Raw genomic sequence first — 16651 nt, 5'->3', positions numbered from 1 at the left:
ACTCAACAGTATATAACAACAACAACGCCAGTGATAGACACAGGTATCTGAGGCCAACAGAGGAAAGTGATACCTGCTGATAATATGCTATGCATACTTTGCTGTTTATTCATTTCTTGGTTTCCTTCTTTCCCCTCAAGCTTTCAAAGCCTCCCTGAGAAGAAAAGGACATCTGTTCCCATGCCAAAGATGAGATGTCAAATAATTATTCCAGTTTGGATCAAATGAATTGTTACTAAGTCCTTCCTTTCTTCCTTTGAGTCAAAACTGCCTCTCAGAACATTCACTATACATCCAAATGCAGTTTCTTGTCCCACCCTAAACATTTCCTCCTTTCTCCTCGCTCAAGCCTTAAAACCTATGTGTTATCATGTCCTCAAGCAGTTTTCTTAGAAGTTAGTTGGGGCCATTTCTTGGGAAAAAAACCATAATGCTTGGAAAGGTGGAGGGTCCTGAAAAGAGAAGGACTCTCAAGAAAATAGATTAACACAGTGACTACAGCAATGGGCTCAAGTATGTCAGAACTGATGAGGACGACACAGGATAAGACAGGATTCTGGTCTGTCCATGGAGTCACTATGAATTGACTTGATGGCACCTAACAACAACAACAACAACAACAACAACAACATGTTATAGCCAATTGCTCAATTCAAACTGAAGTTAGATTATCCTGGTATGCTTGTTGGGCCATAAAGGAAGGAGAATCCATTCACTTAGAAATACTAGACAACCAGAAGCAGGCAAATGCAGATTATCAGGTCCTTCTTTGGGGGGCTGCTCCTTCCACCCCCATGCACAAAGTTCACTGGCAGCAACCATTTGTGCAAAATATGCTCACAATCTGATGATTTCCTCAGGTGTGAGGACATTTTTCAAATTAAGCCAATGAGCACTTTAGGATTGGGGCCAAGAGATTCTCCCAGGCTCCTTTCTTGACAACAGAGGCCACAGTTCACCATTTGGACTAGAAGAGTGAGAATGGGGCAGATATTCAGAGAAAAGAAAGAATGAGGTAGAACAAAGATTTCTTGTGAAGGGTCTGCTCACACCACATCATTCCCTCGTGCCAGCCATTCCTGGATCTCAACAACTCCCCGATCCTCGGAATCTGTGACATCTAGCTGATAACAAATCCCTTCATGAATGGGTTCTGTTACTTGCTATTAAACATATCAATCGACTTAGAAAAGATCACTTACCCTTTGAGGCTTGGAAGCCAGTCTGAGAAAGCATCAGTGTCTGTCCAGTGCAGCTAATAGCACCCAGAATGACCCACCACAGTCCCAGGGACCTTACAGGTCTAAATCTAAGCAGTAGATGTGAGTTGCCCAGCTCCTTACCGGCAGGCACTTGGCTCCTCCGAGGGAGATCAATCCAGCCACAAGGCCAAGAATCATGGCCACTGAAGGAAAAAGGATCAGGTGACCTGGGGCACCCACAGCCACGCCTCCTGCCAGCACAGCGTTGTGGATATGATTCTGCAAGGAAATAACTTGTAACTGAATGAAGTGAGGGCCTGCGAGGATACTGACTTTCCCAAAGTAACAGCAAGTTGATATTAAGGCAAAGCTCTTACATCCTCCTTGATTCCCTGATCCTGAAATTATCCTCTCCCTTTGGCAGGAACTCATGACCTCATCAATGGGTTTATCTCACCCCCACCTCTCAGGCTCAGGGAACAGTTACCACACTTGTGAAACATTAGAAATCAGCTTGAAAGTATAGGTTGTTCAGGGTCCTTGTCATCCCTCAGGCGTATTACTAATGTGTCCTTAAACTCTCAGTGCCTCAATTTTCCTACTGGAAAAATGGTTATGATCATACCAACTTGATGAGCTTAGTGTAAGAATTAAATCAATTCTCAATTAGGACATATGTGGTCTTCAGCAGAGTACCAGACATTGAGCAATAAATATAACTATTACTAGAAGAGATCCAGATTTATTCTCATTCCCAAAAGAGATGATCCAACAGAATGTAGAAATTATTGAACAATATCATTAATATCGCAAGCAAAATATTACTGAAGATCATCCAAAAACAGAACAGGGCATATAGACAGAAAACTGCCAGAAGCTCACGCAGGGGCTAGACAAGGTCATGGCACCAGGGATATTATTGCTGATGTCAGATAGATCTTGGCTGAAAGCAGAGAATCCTCAAAGAATGTCTACTTATGTTTTATTGACTATGAAAAGGCATTTGACTAAGTAGATCACAACAAACTATGGTTAACTTTGAGAAGAAGGGGGATTTTAGAATACTTAATTGTGTTTATATTAAATCTATACCTAGACTAAGAAGCTGTTGTCAGAATAGAGCAAGGGAACGTTGCATGGTTTAAAATTGGAAAGGGTGTGCATCAGGACTGTATGCTGAGAAAATCATTTAAGCTGGATTCTATGAAAAAGACTGTGGTATCGGATTGGAGGAAAATTAATAACCTGCATTATGCAGCAAACTTGCTTACTGAATATGAGGAGGACTTGAAGCACTTGCTGCAGAGGATCAAGGACTGCAGCCTTCAATATGGATTACATCTCAATGTAAAGAAAACAAAAATCTTCATTACTGGGCCAAGAGGCAGCATCAGGAGAGATGGAAAAAAGATTAGTTATTAATGATTTCATCCTCCTTGGATCCACAATCAATGCCCTTGGCACTAGCAATCAGGAAACCAAAAGACGAGTTGTATTGGGAAAATTTGCTGCCAAGGACTCCTCCCAAGTGGCTAAAGAGAAACAGCCTGTCTAAAGACCAAGATGTGCCCAATCTAAGATGTGGTCTTCTCAGTTGCCTCCTATGCCTTTGAAAGCTGGACAATGATTAAAGATGACAGAAGAATCAATGCCTTTGAGCTGTGGTGCTGGAGAAAAGCATTGAACATACCATGGGCAGCCAAGAGAACAAACTGGTCTATCATGGAGACCATGAAACCAGGTTGCTCCTTGGAGGCAAGGATTTTGAAACTTTGTCTCATGTACTTGGGGCATGGTGTTAGGAGTCCTTGGAAAATGCCATCAAGCTTTGAAGGATAAAAGGTCAATGCAAGAGAAGAAGAACCTGAATGAGATGGATTGAGACTACGGCAATGGGGTCAGGTGTGTCAGAGATAGTGAGACTGGCTCAGTGTAGCACAAGTTTCAGAGCTATTATTCATAGGGTCACTCTGAGTCACAGTTGACAACAGCATCGTAATTATTCAATTATCTGAAAGTTGGACAATTAAAAAAAAATTGATGCCTTTAGACTGTGGTGTCGGTAAAGAATACAGCACATCCCCCAGATTTACCAAAGAATAAATCTTTCTTGGAGGAAGTGCACACAACGGGCTTCTTAGGGGCAAGAAGATGAAAACACCATCTCACAGACTTTGGACATGTTGTCAGGAGGGGTCAGTTCTTGGAAAAAGAGATCATGCTGGGAAAGGTGGAGGATCAGAGAACGAGAGGAAGACCCTCAATGAGGTGGACTGACACAGTGACTGTAACAACGGGCTGAAGCATGTCAGAGAGCTTTAGGATGGCGCAGAATAGGGCAGGGTTCAGATTTGTTGTTTATAGAGTTGCTATGAATTGTGGGTGGCTTGAAGGCACATAACAACAACATTGTAATTATTTATTATTATTATTGGCTATATGGTGCCTATATCACTTCTTATGACTAGATCCACCTCTAATAGCTAGGTCTGGGCCTTAATCAGATCCCTGCTGTGTCCTTGCTCCGACCCCCACCTCTAACCAGATGTTAGGACTTTGGGCTCTGGAAGCAGCTGCAGGAAAGGAGACCCTCAAGGGGATGCATTGATTCAGTGGCTGCCACAAATGTTTGCTGTATCAGAGCAACAGTTGTGAGGATGATGAGGAACTAGCCAGCATTTTTTCCATTACACATAAGGTCACCATCAGTGAGAGCCAGCAGAGTGACAACAGCTAGCAACAACCACCAGCTAGTCAGCCTCCTCGGCCTGGCACCTTCACCTGCCTCACTGGGTGCTTCCACCCTGTTTGCTCCTGGGCTTATTGTCACTAGAGACTGTTCCCCACCTCCCTCAGTGCTGGGCATATCCTGCTAACCTGTCATCAACAGAATGTAACCACATTCTTTCAGTCCAGGACCCCTGTCCAGACTTTCCCCCATCACCTCTGGTTGGCTTAACTGGACTAGTTTTGTCTTTTGTGCTATCTTCTCCCTCTTCTCTTTTCTCCTCTTCTCTCCTCTCCTCTCCTCTCCTCTCCTCTCCTCTCCTCCCCTCCCCTTCTCTTCTCACAAAACACAGAGTCCTCTGACTGTGTGGGTTTTTGTTTTTACTAAAGTGGCTTTCATTCAATAAGTCATATCCACTTTTCCTTGGAGCATCACTGTGCAATACTATTATTTACTTTGTCTTATTGAAACCTCACCATACCTTCCCTTTCTTATCCATCCATTTGCTAATTTCTGCTCATTTTCCTTTTCTTCCAGTGTCAGCCATCCTCTGAGGTCAACTCTCCACAACTCTTCCCCCTTTTCAAGTGTTGTTGAGTTGAACTGACACCTAGCTGACCCTCCAGCAGGTTTTCAGAGGCAGTAAATCACATGGGAGGAGTTTTCCCATCGTTTGTTGGTGAAGCAGCTGGTGGATTTGAGTTGTGTGCTTTAGGGATTGCACCGCAGCTTCTTAACAGTCAGCCACCAGCATGTTCAACTTTCTTGATAAAAGCACCTAATGTTTGCCTACAGAGCTCTGGTGGCTTTGTGGTAAGAAGTTGCATTGCAAACCCAAAGGCTCACAGTTCGAATGCACCAGCTGCTCCGCGGGAGAAAGATGGGCCATCTCCTTCCTTTCAGTTTACTGCTTCTGAAAAACCGCTGGAGGATCAGCTATGAGTCGGTTCCAACTCAATGGTGTGTGACAACTACAGTGTTTGCCTAGATCATACCTTACATTAAGCATTCTACATACATTTTTCTCTTGATTCTGACTTTACCAATGAGGCTCAAAAAGTTCAAGTTTGCAGGGAGCTGTGGTGGCCTAGTGGCAAGAAGCTGCACTGTAATCCCAGAGGCACGTAGTTTGAATCCACCAGATGCTCTCCTGGAGAAGGAGGGGCAATCTCCTCCTGTACCAGTCAGATCTGATTTGACGGTACACACACACACACACACAAACTCAACCAAGGTCATGTGGCTAGCCTAACGGACTTCTTTCTTCTTGATTCAGCAATCCCATTGCTGAAGTTTCTTGGAGGAAAGGAGACTATACTATTATCTTTCCTCCCTGCTGACTCGCTTAATAACTAGAAATCACAGAACTTGGGTCTGTTTGAAGCCAAAGCTCATGATGTAATCACCCCACAGAGGGCCTTTGGTCATGACACTGTCTTCTAAGTTCTAATCCCATTGTGACAGCCCAGTGTGCTCTCTCCATGTAACTCCACACGCATTGTAGGCACTGAACTATTTCCCAACCCACAGAGCTGTCACTGAGGATGAGGAGGCATGAGTATGTGTGTGTGTCAGGCCCAGAGAGCCCAAGGGCTTCCCAAGGCTCCCTCCTCACCATGTTGAGCTTTCCTTTGGGGTGAGCCAAGGCTGACACCGAGATGGCTGTCACTGCACTGACCGCAAGAGCATAGTAGGTGTTGAACACGGCATTTTTCTTTTCATCTGGAGCCTCCAGCAGAGCAGAGTTGAAACTTGGCCAGAATATCCACAGGAAGAGGGTGCCTAGGGGTCAGAGAAGGTCACTGTCATGGTTACCACTTCTGCTCTGAAGTTCAGAGCCTGCAGGGGGCTTCAGATGAGGACTCTCTAGCCCTGGATGGCTTGTCACTTTCTAGCTTTGGGACTTTGGGCAAATTATATCACCTCTCTGAATTACCCAGGGGGTGGAAGTAATTAGCCAATTTCTTTTTATTTTTTTATGGCCTTGAGACCTGAATGCATCAAATTTTAGGTCTTCTGACCCTATTCTGTGATGGCCAAATGTTGTTGCTGCTCTTAGGTGTCATCAAATTGATGACGATTCAGGGTGATTCTGAATGACAGAACAGAATTTTGCTCTAACCCATGTCATCCTCTGATCTTTGCCAAGCCCAAGCCCATTGCGGTCTCACTCTGCCAGTACATCCTGTTGAAGGTCTTCCTCAGTAAGCATTTGAGGGGCAAATGTTTATCTCGAAATATTAATAAAAGCCAAACCCACTCCTGTCAATCTCTGATGGCTTAGTGGTAAGGAATCACACTGTCAATACAAAGGTACATGGTTCGAATCCACCAGCTGCTCCATGGGAGAAGGATGGGCAATCTCATCCCATGTTATTAACTGCTTCTAAAAACCCACTGGAGGGTCAGCTATGAGTCAATTCCGACTTGAAGGTACACAGCTACTATCTAGTTGGTTCTTACTGATAACTGCAGGACACAGTAGAATGGAAACTCGCTGCCTTAGCTTTCTCCTGCAGAATGGCTAGTGAGTTTAAACCATTTGGCTAGAACCTGTTTTTAACCACAGTGCCACCAAGGTTTCTTAAATATAAAAACTGATAACTGTTTTCATTTTGTCCCTTGGCTTGATAGCCATTCACTCATCTTCTGTCAACCCCACCACCCAGTGTTCTCTAAACTTCCTCCAGCAGTTTAACTTTATTTTCACAGCAACTTAAAAAAAGAAACAAATTATTATTCCTGCTCACTTTCTTCTCCTACTCTGTTTCCTCCCTCTGTTTTGAGAACCACCCTCTTTACTTTTCTAGTTCCTTTCTTTATTTGAGAGTAAAAGGATTAGATACATTTCTTCAAATGCAACCTGTCTCTCTTTCCATTGGCTGTTAATGAAAAGAGGTCTCTAGAAGGAAACTTGATTAAACCACGCCATCAACCAATACTGCTCTGAGAAGCGAGTCTTTATAGGCCTTTCACACACCCAAGACAGGTGCGCAGAAGAGCAATTTTTCTCCCAGCAGAACCTCCGTTGAACTTCTCAGCTCAGCACTGGGAATGTGCCACCCATCCCACTTTGTCCTTACCCAGCATGGAGAACAAACTGGGACTTGTTGCAATCTGTTCTTTCTCCTCTGGTTTGTTGGGCAGATGAAAGGACCAGGCCACACTCAGCCCAAAATAGGCCCCAAATACGTGAACATGCATTATGCGAATGTGATTGGTCACCTGCAAGAAACCCAGCAGAAGCAATAAATGTCAGCCACCTCTGGCCACTGGTGATGCCCTGTGTTCTTTGGAGGAAGCTCTGCAGGCCATGCAGTGGATGGGAATGAAGACCTGAGGCAGGTGATCAGAGAGCTTCCCCACCCAACTTGCTTCCCCTTTCAGAGGAACCCCTGGAAGAAGCTGTGCATTTAGTTCAGAGAGATTGCTGGCTGTTCTTGATTAAATAATTTGTCATTGAATTGATTATGACACAGGGTGACCCTGTGTATGTTAGAGCAGAACTTTTGTTCCATGGTGTTTTCAAGGGCTGTGATATTTTGCAACCAACTTTTAAATACAAAGGCCCGCCCACCAGGTCCTGATTGCTTTAAACGAAAGTCTTCCAGACCACAGATGATTGTTAACAAAATCACAACAGCCAATCAGCTTACAATTGTGAGTAGATTACCAGGACTTTTCTCTGAATCCTTCTAGATGGGCTCAGACTGCCAACTTTTCGGTTAGCACTTGAGTGCTTAACTGTTTGTGCCACGTCGGGACTATGGATTTTATCAGTATCTCCTACATGGTTCGACAGAGGTTCACTTCAGTGGAGCAAAGGCCACATGGCCACACACCTCAAGGTTCCTGACTTTTCAGTGAGATGCCACATATTTGCATAGAGGCATGAGGGATAATAAACTTGACAACATGGAAAAGACAGACTTCTTTATAATCATTATTATTTTTTTGTGTGTACCGTCAAATCGGATCTGACTGGTACAGGAGGAGATTGTCCCTCCTTCTCCAGCAGAGCATCTGGTGGGTTAATTTTGCTTTCTAAATGTCAGATGTAGTAATCTTAATAAGGATTACTTAGTAGTTGGTTACTGGTAAAGTTTGTGAGCTGTACATCCAGAAATATCTAGAATTGGCAGGATTTCTACTTCTTCTCTCTTTTGATGTATCTTTGGTTTGAGTCACCATCATCACTGCTATAAATTATTGCACCAGCCTCCTAACTGGCCTCCCTGTTTTTGGCCTTGTTTCCCTCCCAACTAGTCTCCTGCAGCAACTGAAGCAATCCTGTTAAAGTAGAAGTCAGGCCACTAAACTCCCAGAGGATGAACTCATCTATAGAAATCACCTACACGAACTACAGTTTCATCTACCCTGAGACCAGAAGAACTAGAGTACTTACTAGTTACTCTACCAATAATGCTAATCAATGCCACAATAGGACTCTTAGTGAACGGGAAAAAACTGAGGAACAGAGTCCAAATTCCTAACATTTGAGACTCTTGAGCCAGTTAAGAAGACTATTACTGAGGACCTGCTAAGACAATCACCCTTTGATGCTCTTTAAACCTTTGATACTATTTGAACTTTGAGCCAAAGCTAACCCCTCAGGTTATATTTTAGTGAAACAATTTGACACACATGCACCCATGAGCTCAATACTCCTTTAAAAAAACACCTATATAAGACCAATAAAAGCCAATGATTACTGAGAGCAAATATGAGATGATAAGGGGGCAGGGAAATGGAAGAAATGGAACAACTAGAATGGAATTAAAGGAAATGTTGACACATTGTGAAAATTGTAAGAGAAAGGAAGGAAGGAAGAAGAGAAAAGGAAAAGAAAAGAGACAATCAGACCACGTCACTTCTTGGCTCAGAACCCTTCAATGGCTCCGATCTTGTTGTGGTCATTAGGTGCCATGCTGAGTTGACCACAACTCATAGCGGCCCTATGAACAACTAATAGTAACCCTGCCCTATCCTGCGGCCTCCTCATAATCTTGGTCATCCAGCTCCCATTTGACTCCAAGCAAATCAGTCTGCTTGCTGGGACCTAGAGTACTCTCTCCCTAACCTCTCTGATTCACCTCCTAGTCTTCCTCCTCTACTCCCTTTGCTTTGCTAAACCCCTCAGGTATACTTTCACTTTGGATCTTTGACATTGTCTATCCCAAGGCTTAGACTGTTATCAACCCCCCAGCAGTGCAACAAGAGGAGGGTGGTGGGAGCCGTCCACCCAGGGTACAGGTGATAAACAGCTGCATTGTCTGTAGGTTCCCATACACCCCCTCCACTGGCATGCCTAAACATCCTCACCTTAACCATAGCCCTAACCACATCCTTCTCCCTTTTTTCATATCCATGTGTGATGCATCAGCAATTCTGCCTTCAAAATGCAATCAGAATCCACTTTCATGGCCAAGCCTGGAAGATTGTAGTTTTCTCTGGTTTCCACCTGCTTCCACCCCACCCATCTTGATCTGTTCTAAACCCAGAAGCTGGAGAGATTGTCTTAAAACACAAGTCAGATCATCTCTTTCCTCTGCTCAAAACTCAGCACTTTGCATATTCTTCAGAGTCAAATCTAAAGTTTTTACAATGGCATCTTGAGGGAAAATGGTCTAAACACTGGAAAAATATGCATCAACTTTTATAAGTCTCCTGGAGGGTGGCATGGTTTCTGCAGGGAATTGTACTAATAACCTAAAGATGGCTAGCCTTCTCTGGTGCTTCAAATCTACCAGCAGCTCCTTAGAAGAGAATCAAACAATCTCCTTCCACACGATTTACAGCCTGTGAAAACCTGCAGAAGGGTCAGCTATGAATCTGCTCTGACTTGACAGCAGTGAGAGTGAGTGAGGTCAGCACAGTTTGCACTTGATCCACGCAGAAGTGCCATGGAAGAAAGACCTGGTGTTATGTTCCTGTAAAGACTGTTATTGTTGAAGATTTAAAGATGACACTCCATAAAACCCTATTAATGGCACTTCACTGTATAACACATGGGTTTGCATGAGTTGGAATTGATTTAAAGAAAATGAGCTTGCTACTGTTATCCTCTTATTTAGTTTAGTTAAATTACTTAAAAATTCCTATGAGGTAGTGAAATGACCTTCCTATACTACAGATGAAGACTTTGAAATGACAATAGGTTAAATTGCCCAGAGTTCATGGAGTTTATGGAATCACTCAGATGCAAACCTCAGACTCCAAGTCCAGTGTTCTTTCTGCTAAACTATGCTGGACTCTGGGTTCATCTACTACTTTGCTGTGTGATCTTGGGCAGTGTCTTCCCCTCTCTGGGCATCAGATTCCTCCTCAGTGAGATGAGAATGTTAGCTCTGAGCTCACTCAGGGTCAGGGGAGCTGGTATGGTCATTAGGCCTGACCTCACCTTCTCAGTCCCCATGTGGTGGAAAGGATTATATCTGCTCCTCACTTAACAACATGATTAGGCTCCAAGGACAAAGTCGTTACATGGAAATGGACGATGAACACATCAGATCACAAAGAGGATTTGCCTTCTGCTGTCATCACTCACTGTGATGGCTGGGTGACTGATTACATTACTTCCAAATTCTGCTGTTATATAACTGCTAAGCCAGCTGACACAGGATCGTAGCCGTCACAGCCAGTCATGAGACTTGGCCCCATCACAGCCAATATCACCAGGTGAATGTTATGAAGGCACAAAGGAGTCGGATAGTAGATTTTTACTGTTGTAGTAAATGAAAGTGTTAGAAAATGAGATCGTCAATAAGTGAAGAGTGGGTATAATGTGCACAACAACCAACTGAAAGATCAGTAGTTTCAGTCCATCCAGAGGCAACGCAGAAGAAAGGCTTGGAGATCTATTTCCCCAAAATTCATTACTGTGCTGTGAGCCCCCCAAAAAAGTCAGCATTGAAAACTGTACAAAGTCACTGGACAATTTGTGCAGAAGTTGTTGGAATGGGAACCTAAACTGGTGTATAAAGTTTCACTGGAAACACACACAAAGGTGTTGTTTTTTTTTTTAATGGAACAGAATTCTTTTCTGACATTCATTGTTGTTAGGTGCTGTCCAGTTGAGTACGACTCACAGTGACCCTGGGAGTGAACAGATGTGAAGCCTGGCATATCCTGCGCCATCCTCAGCTTCTCCAACACATTTGAGCCCATTGCTGCTGTCACGTGTTAATCCATCTTATCAAAGGTCTTCCTCTCTTTTGCCAATCCTCCACCTTTCCAAGCATGATGTACAGTCACCATAAAATTGGAATAAACTTCTTAGCAACTAACTGGTTTTCATCTTCACAAAAAACTCTAAACTTCTGACATTGTCTCCTAATGAGATTACACATAGAGAGTTACGGACACTGATTAGCTTAAAAGTCAGCTCTGGCCAGACAACCGGACAGCTGCACTGTCTTCAGGACTGTGGGAACGATTTCCCCTTTTACACATTTCATAGTTCTCTTGTGACTAGGTCAATGTTACAGTCTTGAAAGTTAAAAGCATTAGTTTGCAGTGTTTAAATATTTAGCATAGATAATTTTATAGCCTCCTTTGGGACTGTTTTAATTTTTTCCCCTTTTTTATTATTATTAAATTTTTGTTAGTTTTAATGAACATTTACAGAGATTTTGGGTTTTCATTCATTCATTGTTGCACTGTGTTTTGATTTTTTAAAAGCACAGATGTCGCACAAAATGGAAGTGATGGGCCCCACACTCCCCCTGGTTTCCCTTCTGGGTGAGCTGTCCTCTCAGGGCACCATGACTCACATCAAAGATGTCCTTGTAGATCTTATTCGCAGCCACGACGGAGGCCACCTCCATCAGCGCCATCACCACCAGCTGCACCAGGTTGACCTTCCCTAGGACAGCGCCAGCTGAAATCAGCACGCACATGGCACTCATGGTGGCCTCTTGAATACTAGTGAAGGAAGAGAGAAAGAGAGGTTGATAATGAAGGAAGCATGTCCCCTCAACCATTCAATAAACACTCAGTCTGTGCCTCCTTTCGTCTGGCACTGCACCAGGCACTGGGGACACATCAGGAGATCTCTACCCATTCGGGTCTGATCATACAGCGTCGGAGTTTGCCTTATCCCTTTCCCCACGAGGGTGACATCTACACCCTCAGGTCCTCACGCAAAGGTGTCAGTGTGAACAGGTTGACTGGTCAAGAGGGATTTGCCTTCTGCCGTAATCACTCACAAATGCTCAATAGAGGGCGCTCTTCACCAGCCGGCCCTCCCACCGTTCAGCCACCGCCTGCTCCTCGGCGGCCTTGCTCCTGCCTCCCTCTCTCTGCTATGGTGGAAGGAGGCTGGGATTGGAAGTAGGACAAGCCTGGCTTGCAAGCCTAGCTTTTCCACTTGAGCAGCTCTTTTACCTACTCGAGCTTGTTTCTCCATCTGTAAAACAGGGATGATAATAATATTTATAATGCTAAATCCATCTCACGGAGATAGTGTAGGAATTAGAAAGAACATGGGGGCACATTTATCAGCCACCATCATTGGTAAAAAGAACGAACTCATGGACTGACTTATAAATAAATGCTAATATTATCAATCTCATTGCCTATATACTTTCCGGGTGATTTAATTAAGCTACTAAGAAAGGTTGGCAGATTGAACCCACTTAGAGGCTCTCAGAAGGAAGACCCAGGGATGTGCTTCCAAAAGATCACAGTAAAAGGTCACTAATAAAAACTTAGTGCAGCTCTTCGCTGTAACACATGGGGTTACCACGAGCGGGAACGGACTCACCTGCAACCGGCCTATGGATGCCTTCCTTTCCTTACAAGTAAGCCCGTTGAATGTGGGTAATCAGGAAGAGAGTTCTGATGGAATAAGTGGCAAGAAGCTGTGCTTTAATCCTGAAGGCATACGGTTTGAGTCCACTAGCTGCTTCATGGCAGAAAAATGGGCCATCTCTTCCCAAGCTATTAACTACCTATGAAAACCCGCCAGAGGGTCAACCATGGGTCAGTTCCAACTCGGTGATACACAACAACATTCAGAAAGAGAAGATAATTTTGTCTTCAAGAGTTTATGAGCCAGTTGGGGAGATAGGCTTATCATGAGCCTCTTAACTGTGAATATTTATAAACCATATCCGGGAGGGAGAGAAGTGTAGACTAGACTAACCAAGGAGGGCTTCCTGGGGGAGGTGACACTGAACCAGATGGTGGTTAAAGCAACCTACCTTCCCCTAGGGTACCTTCTTCTGAGGTGGGAAAATGTTTCCTAAACCATAACTAAAAATATTTTCTTGAACATTATGTTTCATAGGCTTGTACTTACTTATTGCCTATTTAGTTTTGGGGTTTTCTGAGGGTAAAATAGTAAAGAGATTTATTAGAAAGTTATATCCCCAAATGGACAGACCCAGCTCCCTGAAAAACGATGTGGAGGAGAGGTCTCATTTAGCTTTAATCCGCTGAACAGCCCTCTATAAAAATGGCGCCAGGGGTTCCATCAGTACCTTGTTTCACAGATGAGTGCACTGAGATTAGAAGAGGTGATCTTTTCTTTTTTTTTTTTTGGCCATGGTCACACAGCTAGTTGATGACAAACAGGAAGCCTGAGCCGAGGTGGCCTGGATTCAGTGTGTGGACACAGCCTCCCCAGTGTTTGCTGCTGAAACAGCTCAGGGACTTTATTAAAGGCAGAGGAGGGTAAAGGACAGGTGAAGGAGCCTTACCAGGACCAAGAATTATCAAGAATAAGCCAACACTCAATGTTTTATCCTGATTTAGCTTGTTACCCTGTGCTAAAGAGAATCTGTTTAATTGAAGATTGGCCCAGCGGTGGAGTTTGAGATCTCAAGGACCAGCTGGAAAGATGCTGAGACAGTAGTGAACAATAGTCAGAAATACAAACTCAGGGCCAGACTTCCAGGACCAGAATTCTGACTCATTTCCTGGCTGTGTGTCCCTGCGCAAGTTACATAACCACTCTGTGCCTCAACGTCCTCATTTATAGGGAGGAGATAACACCTTTGGGGCTGCTGTGAAATGTACGTAAGAAACAGTCACAAGGCTTGTTATTGTTAGAGGTTATTCTAGAGGAAACCTGGACATTTCAAAATACAGTTTGGTGTTGTTTTTTTTTAAATCACACCATTGAGTAGTTCCTTTCCTTTCCCATTTGCTCCACGAACCATTTAGTAAGTGCTGAGAAACAAAGGACAAAGATGAATAAGATAGGCCGCTGCCCTGAAGGAACTGACTGTCTATGACTCAGGGCAGAACCAATTCGGTGCCAAGTCAGGCGGCACAAGCATGGTGTGGCCCTGTCCCCAGAGGCAGGTCTGGACACCGCCTAGCAGTCACGCCCCGGCAGGAACCCGGTCAGGAAGGAGCCCATTGTTCATTCTGTGAAGCCAGTCCCAGAGGGGGCCATGCCGGAGGATCCAAGTGGTCCGCAACAGGCAGGGGCATTCAGGAGGGCTCCAACGGACTTTTCTGTCTTCCTGGATCTAGATAAATATAAGTAGGAGGGAATTTCTGAAGCAGAGTCCGAAAGAAAACAGTTTGAGATACTCCTTGGGTCTTCGTTGTTGTTAGATGCCATTGAGTCGAGTACAACTTGTAGTGACAGCCAACCTGAACCCTGCCATGTCCTGAGCCATCCTCATCATCTCTGACACACTAGAGCCCACTGCTGAAGCCACAGTGGGCACCCATCTCATTGGGGGTCTTCCTCTCCTTCGTTGACCCTCCAGCATGATTTCTCTTTCCAAGGAACAGCCTCTCCTAGCAACATGTCTAAAGTATGAAAGATGAAAAGCTGCCAGCTTTGCCTCCAAGGAGCTTTCTGGCTGCCCCTTTTCCAAGATATATCTGTTTGTTCTTTTGGCAGTCCATGTGGTATTCAATACTTTTCTCTAGCACTACAACTCAAAAGCATCAATTCTTCTTCTGTCATCCTTATTCATTGTCCAGCTCTCTGATATGTAACAGCAGATGGTGGAGATGACCGTGGCCTGAATTAGGCGCACCTTAGCCTGCGTTCTTGGCGGGGTTGCCAGTGGTTGAGGGCTCAGCTCCTAACTGAAAGGCTGGCAAGTGCATCAGAACAAAGGCCTGGTTAACTACAGCCCAGAGGTCACAGCTGTTGAAAATCCTATGGAGCCCTGTTCTCTGACACACATGGGATCCCCAGAAGTCAGAAGTGACTCAAAGACTCAAAGTTTGGCTTGGTTTGCTCTTTGTTTTAGTCTGGTTTGTTGAGACTCCTCTGTCTTCCAGTTTCTCGGCAGGAGGCAGGAGGCTTATGTGTCCTTGTTCAGTGAGAGCAGCAGGAAATACCAAGCCAGGCTCTCACCACACTCAAAAGTTTCCCAGAGTTGGTGCCCTTTTTCTGTTTCCCAGTAGTTATCCAGTGTATCTTAATACCCATAGGTATTAAACCTGAAAACTTTAGAAAGGAAAAGTGTGGAGAGTTTAATTGTGGGGACAAAAGAGAGTAGATCAACTATTTTGTTTGGTCACATCACAATCTGGAGTGGGTGGGGAGGGTGGCAGGGTGAGCTCAGAAGCCATCTCTACCACTTAGCAGGGTGACCGTCGGTAAGAGTTTTCCTACGTCTGAACTTCATTGCTTACTTGTTACACTTCTGCTGGGTATATACACTTGTAAAGTGCCTGACACAAGGCCTAGTTTATGAAGGAATATTCAGCTGCAGGGCCCAGAAACTTGGCAGAGTCTCAGAGAGAAGCATGAGGTGAATTTGATAAGGAAACAACCCATTGCCATCAACTCAACTCCTAGCCAGGGAGACATTAAAGGACAAAGTAGCACTTGCCTAAGGGGGTTTCCAAGACCAGAAGTCTTTACACAAGCTAAGTGCCTCATCTTTTGCTTACAGAGTGGCTGGTGGGTTTGAACCACTTCCCTTAAGCTTAGCAGTCAAGCATTGTAACCATTTACCACTCACTGGCAGGATCTCTAATAAAAAACCCAAGATAGGACTTACCACCATCTGGCCAGATTCCAAGACTCGGGGCTGATTTAAAATCCAAACCAAACCAATAACAATTCCCCCAAAAGAATTTTGTGTGTGTGTGTTGGTTTTTTTTTTAACATTTTATATTGGTTTGCTAAAAAATAATCAAACAAACAAACCAACCAAAAAACACCGCCAGTTATTTTAAGGAAAAATTTTACTAATCTCTTCTATTGAAGTGCTGGTGCCTTCTTGAACATTTACAACTTGCTGGGTTTTCCTCTACACCCTCCCCCAAATAACTGCCATTGAGAAACTTTACTGCACCCCGTCCTCTGTGTAACGTCCTTGTGAGCTGACCCCTCTTCTGACTACTTGAACGTTGAGTTAGCTTTCTTAGTTCGCAGAATTGTATATAAATGGATCACAGGTAATTAAAGAACATAAAGGAATGGCTATCTCCCCTTTCTTTCCAAGAGTCTCTGTAGGTGTGACTTTTCCCCCTCTAGTCTTCTTGATCTCTCTGCATTTTTCTCTGAACCTGTTTTGGTTCCGTAACTTCACAAAGTCATCATCAATAAAAAAGGGGAAAAAAGGCCAGGAAGAGCTGTATGTCAAGCCCCCTGTGAAGCCACAGAAGTTAGGTTTCTAGATAAAATACATGATGTTCTGTTAAATTTTCTCTTTGGATAAACACAAAGTCATTTCTTAACATAAATAAAATGACCAAACACATTACCGTGGCATTGATCCCGAAGTACGGAGATGCTGCA

At 44.0% G+C, this 16651-nt stretch overlaps 1 protein-coding gene across 1 annotated transcript in view; it reads right to left on the bottom strand.

The window, feature by feature from the left end:
• RHCE (Rh blood group, CcEe antigens) overlaps positions 1-16651 on the bottom strand; it is a 59904-nt gene that overhangs the window by 20432 nt on the left and 22821 nt on the right. The window contains exons 3-6 of the mRNA XM_006883650.1: positions 11703-11853; positions 7014-7155; positions 5546-5712; positions 1344-1481 (exon numbers count right to left, since the gene is read on the bottom strand). Coding sequence (XP_006883712.1) covers positions 1344-1481; positions 5546-5712; positions 7014-7155; positions 11703-11853 — 598 coding nt within the window. The remainder of the gene's footprint in view (positions 1-1343; positions 1482-5545; positions 5713-7013; positions 7156-11702; positions 11854-16651) is intronic.

The sequence above is a fragment of the Elephantulus edwardii genome, unplaced genomic scaffold (genome assembly GCF_000299155.1).
Source record: "Elephantulus edwardii isolate Elephantulus edwardi_28Jun2011 unplaced genomic scaffold, EleEdw1.0 scaffold00028, whole genome shotgun sequence".
NCBI classification, from domain to species: Eukaryota; Metazoa; Chordata; class Mammalia; order Macroscelidea; family Macroscelididae; genus Elephantulus; species Elephantulus edwardii.
Note: the sequence above shows the minus strand (reverse complement) of the source record. Positions and strands in the feature narration are given on the sequence as shown.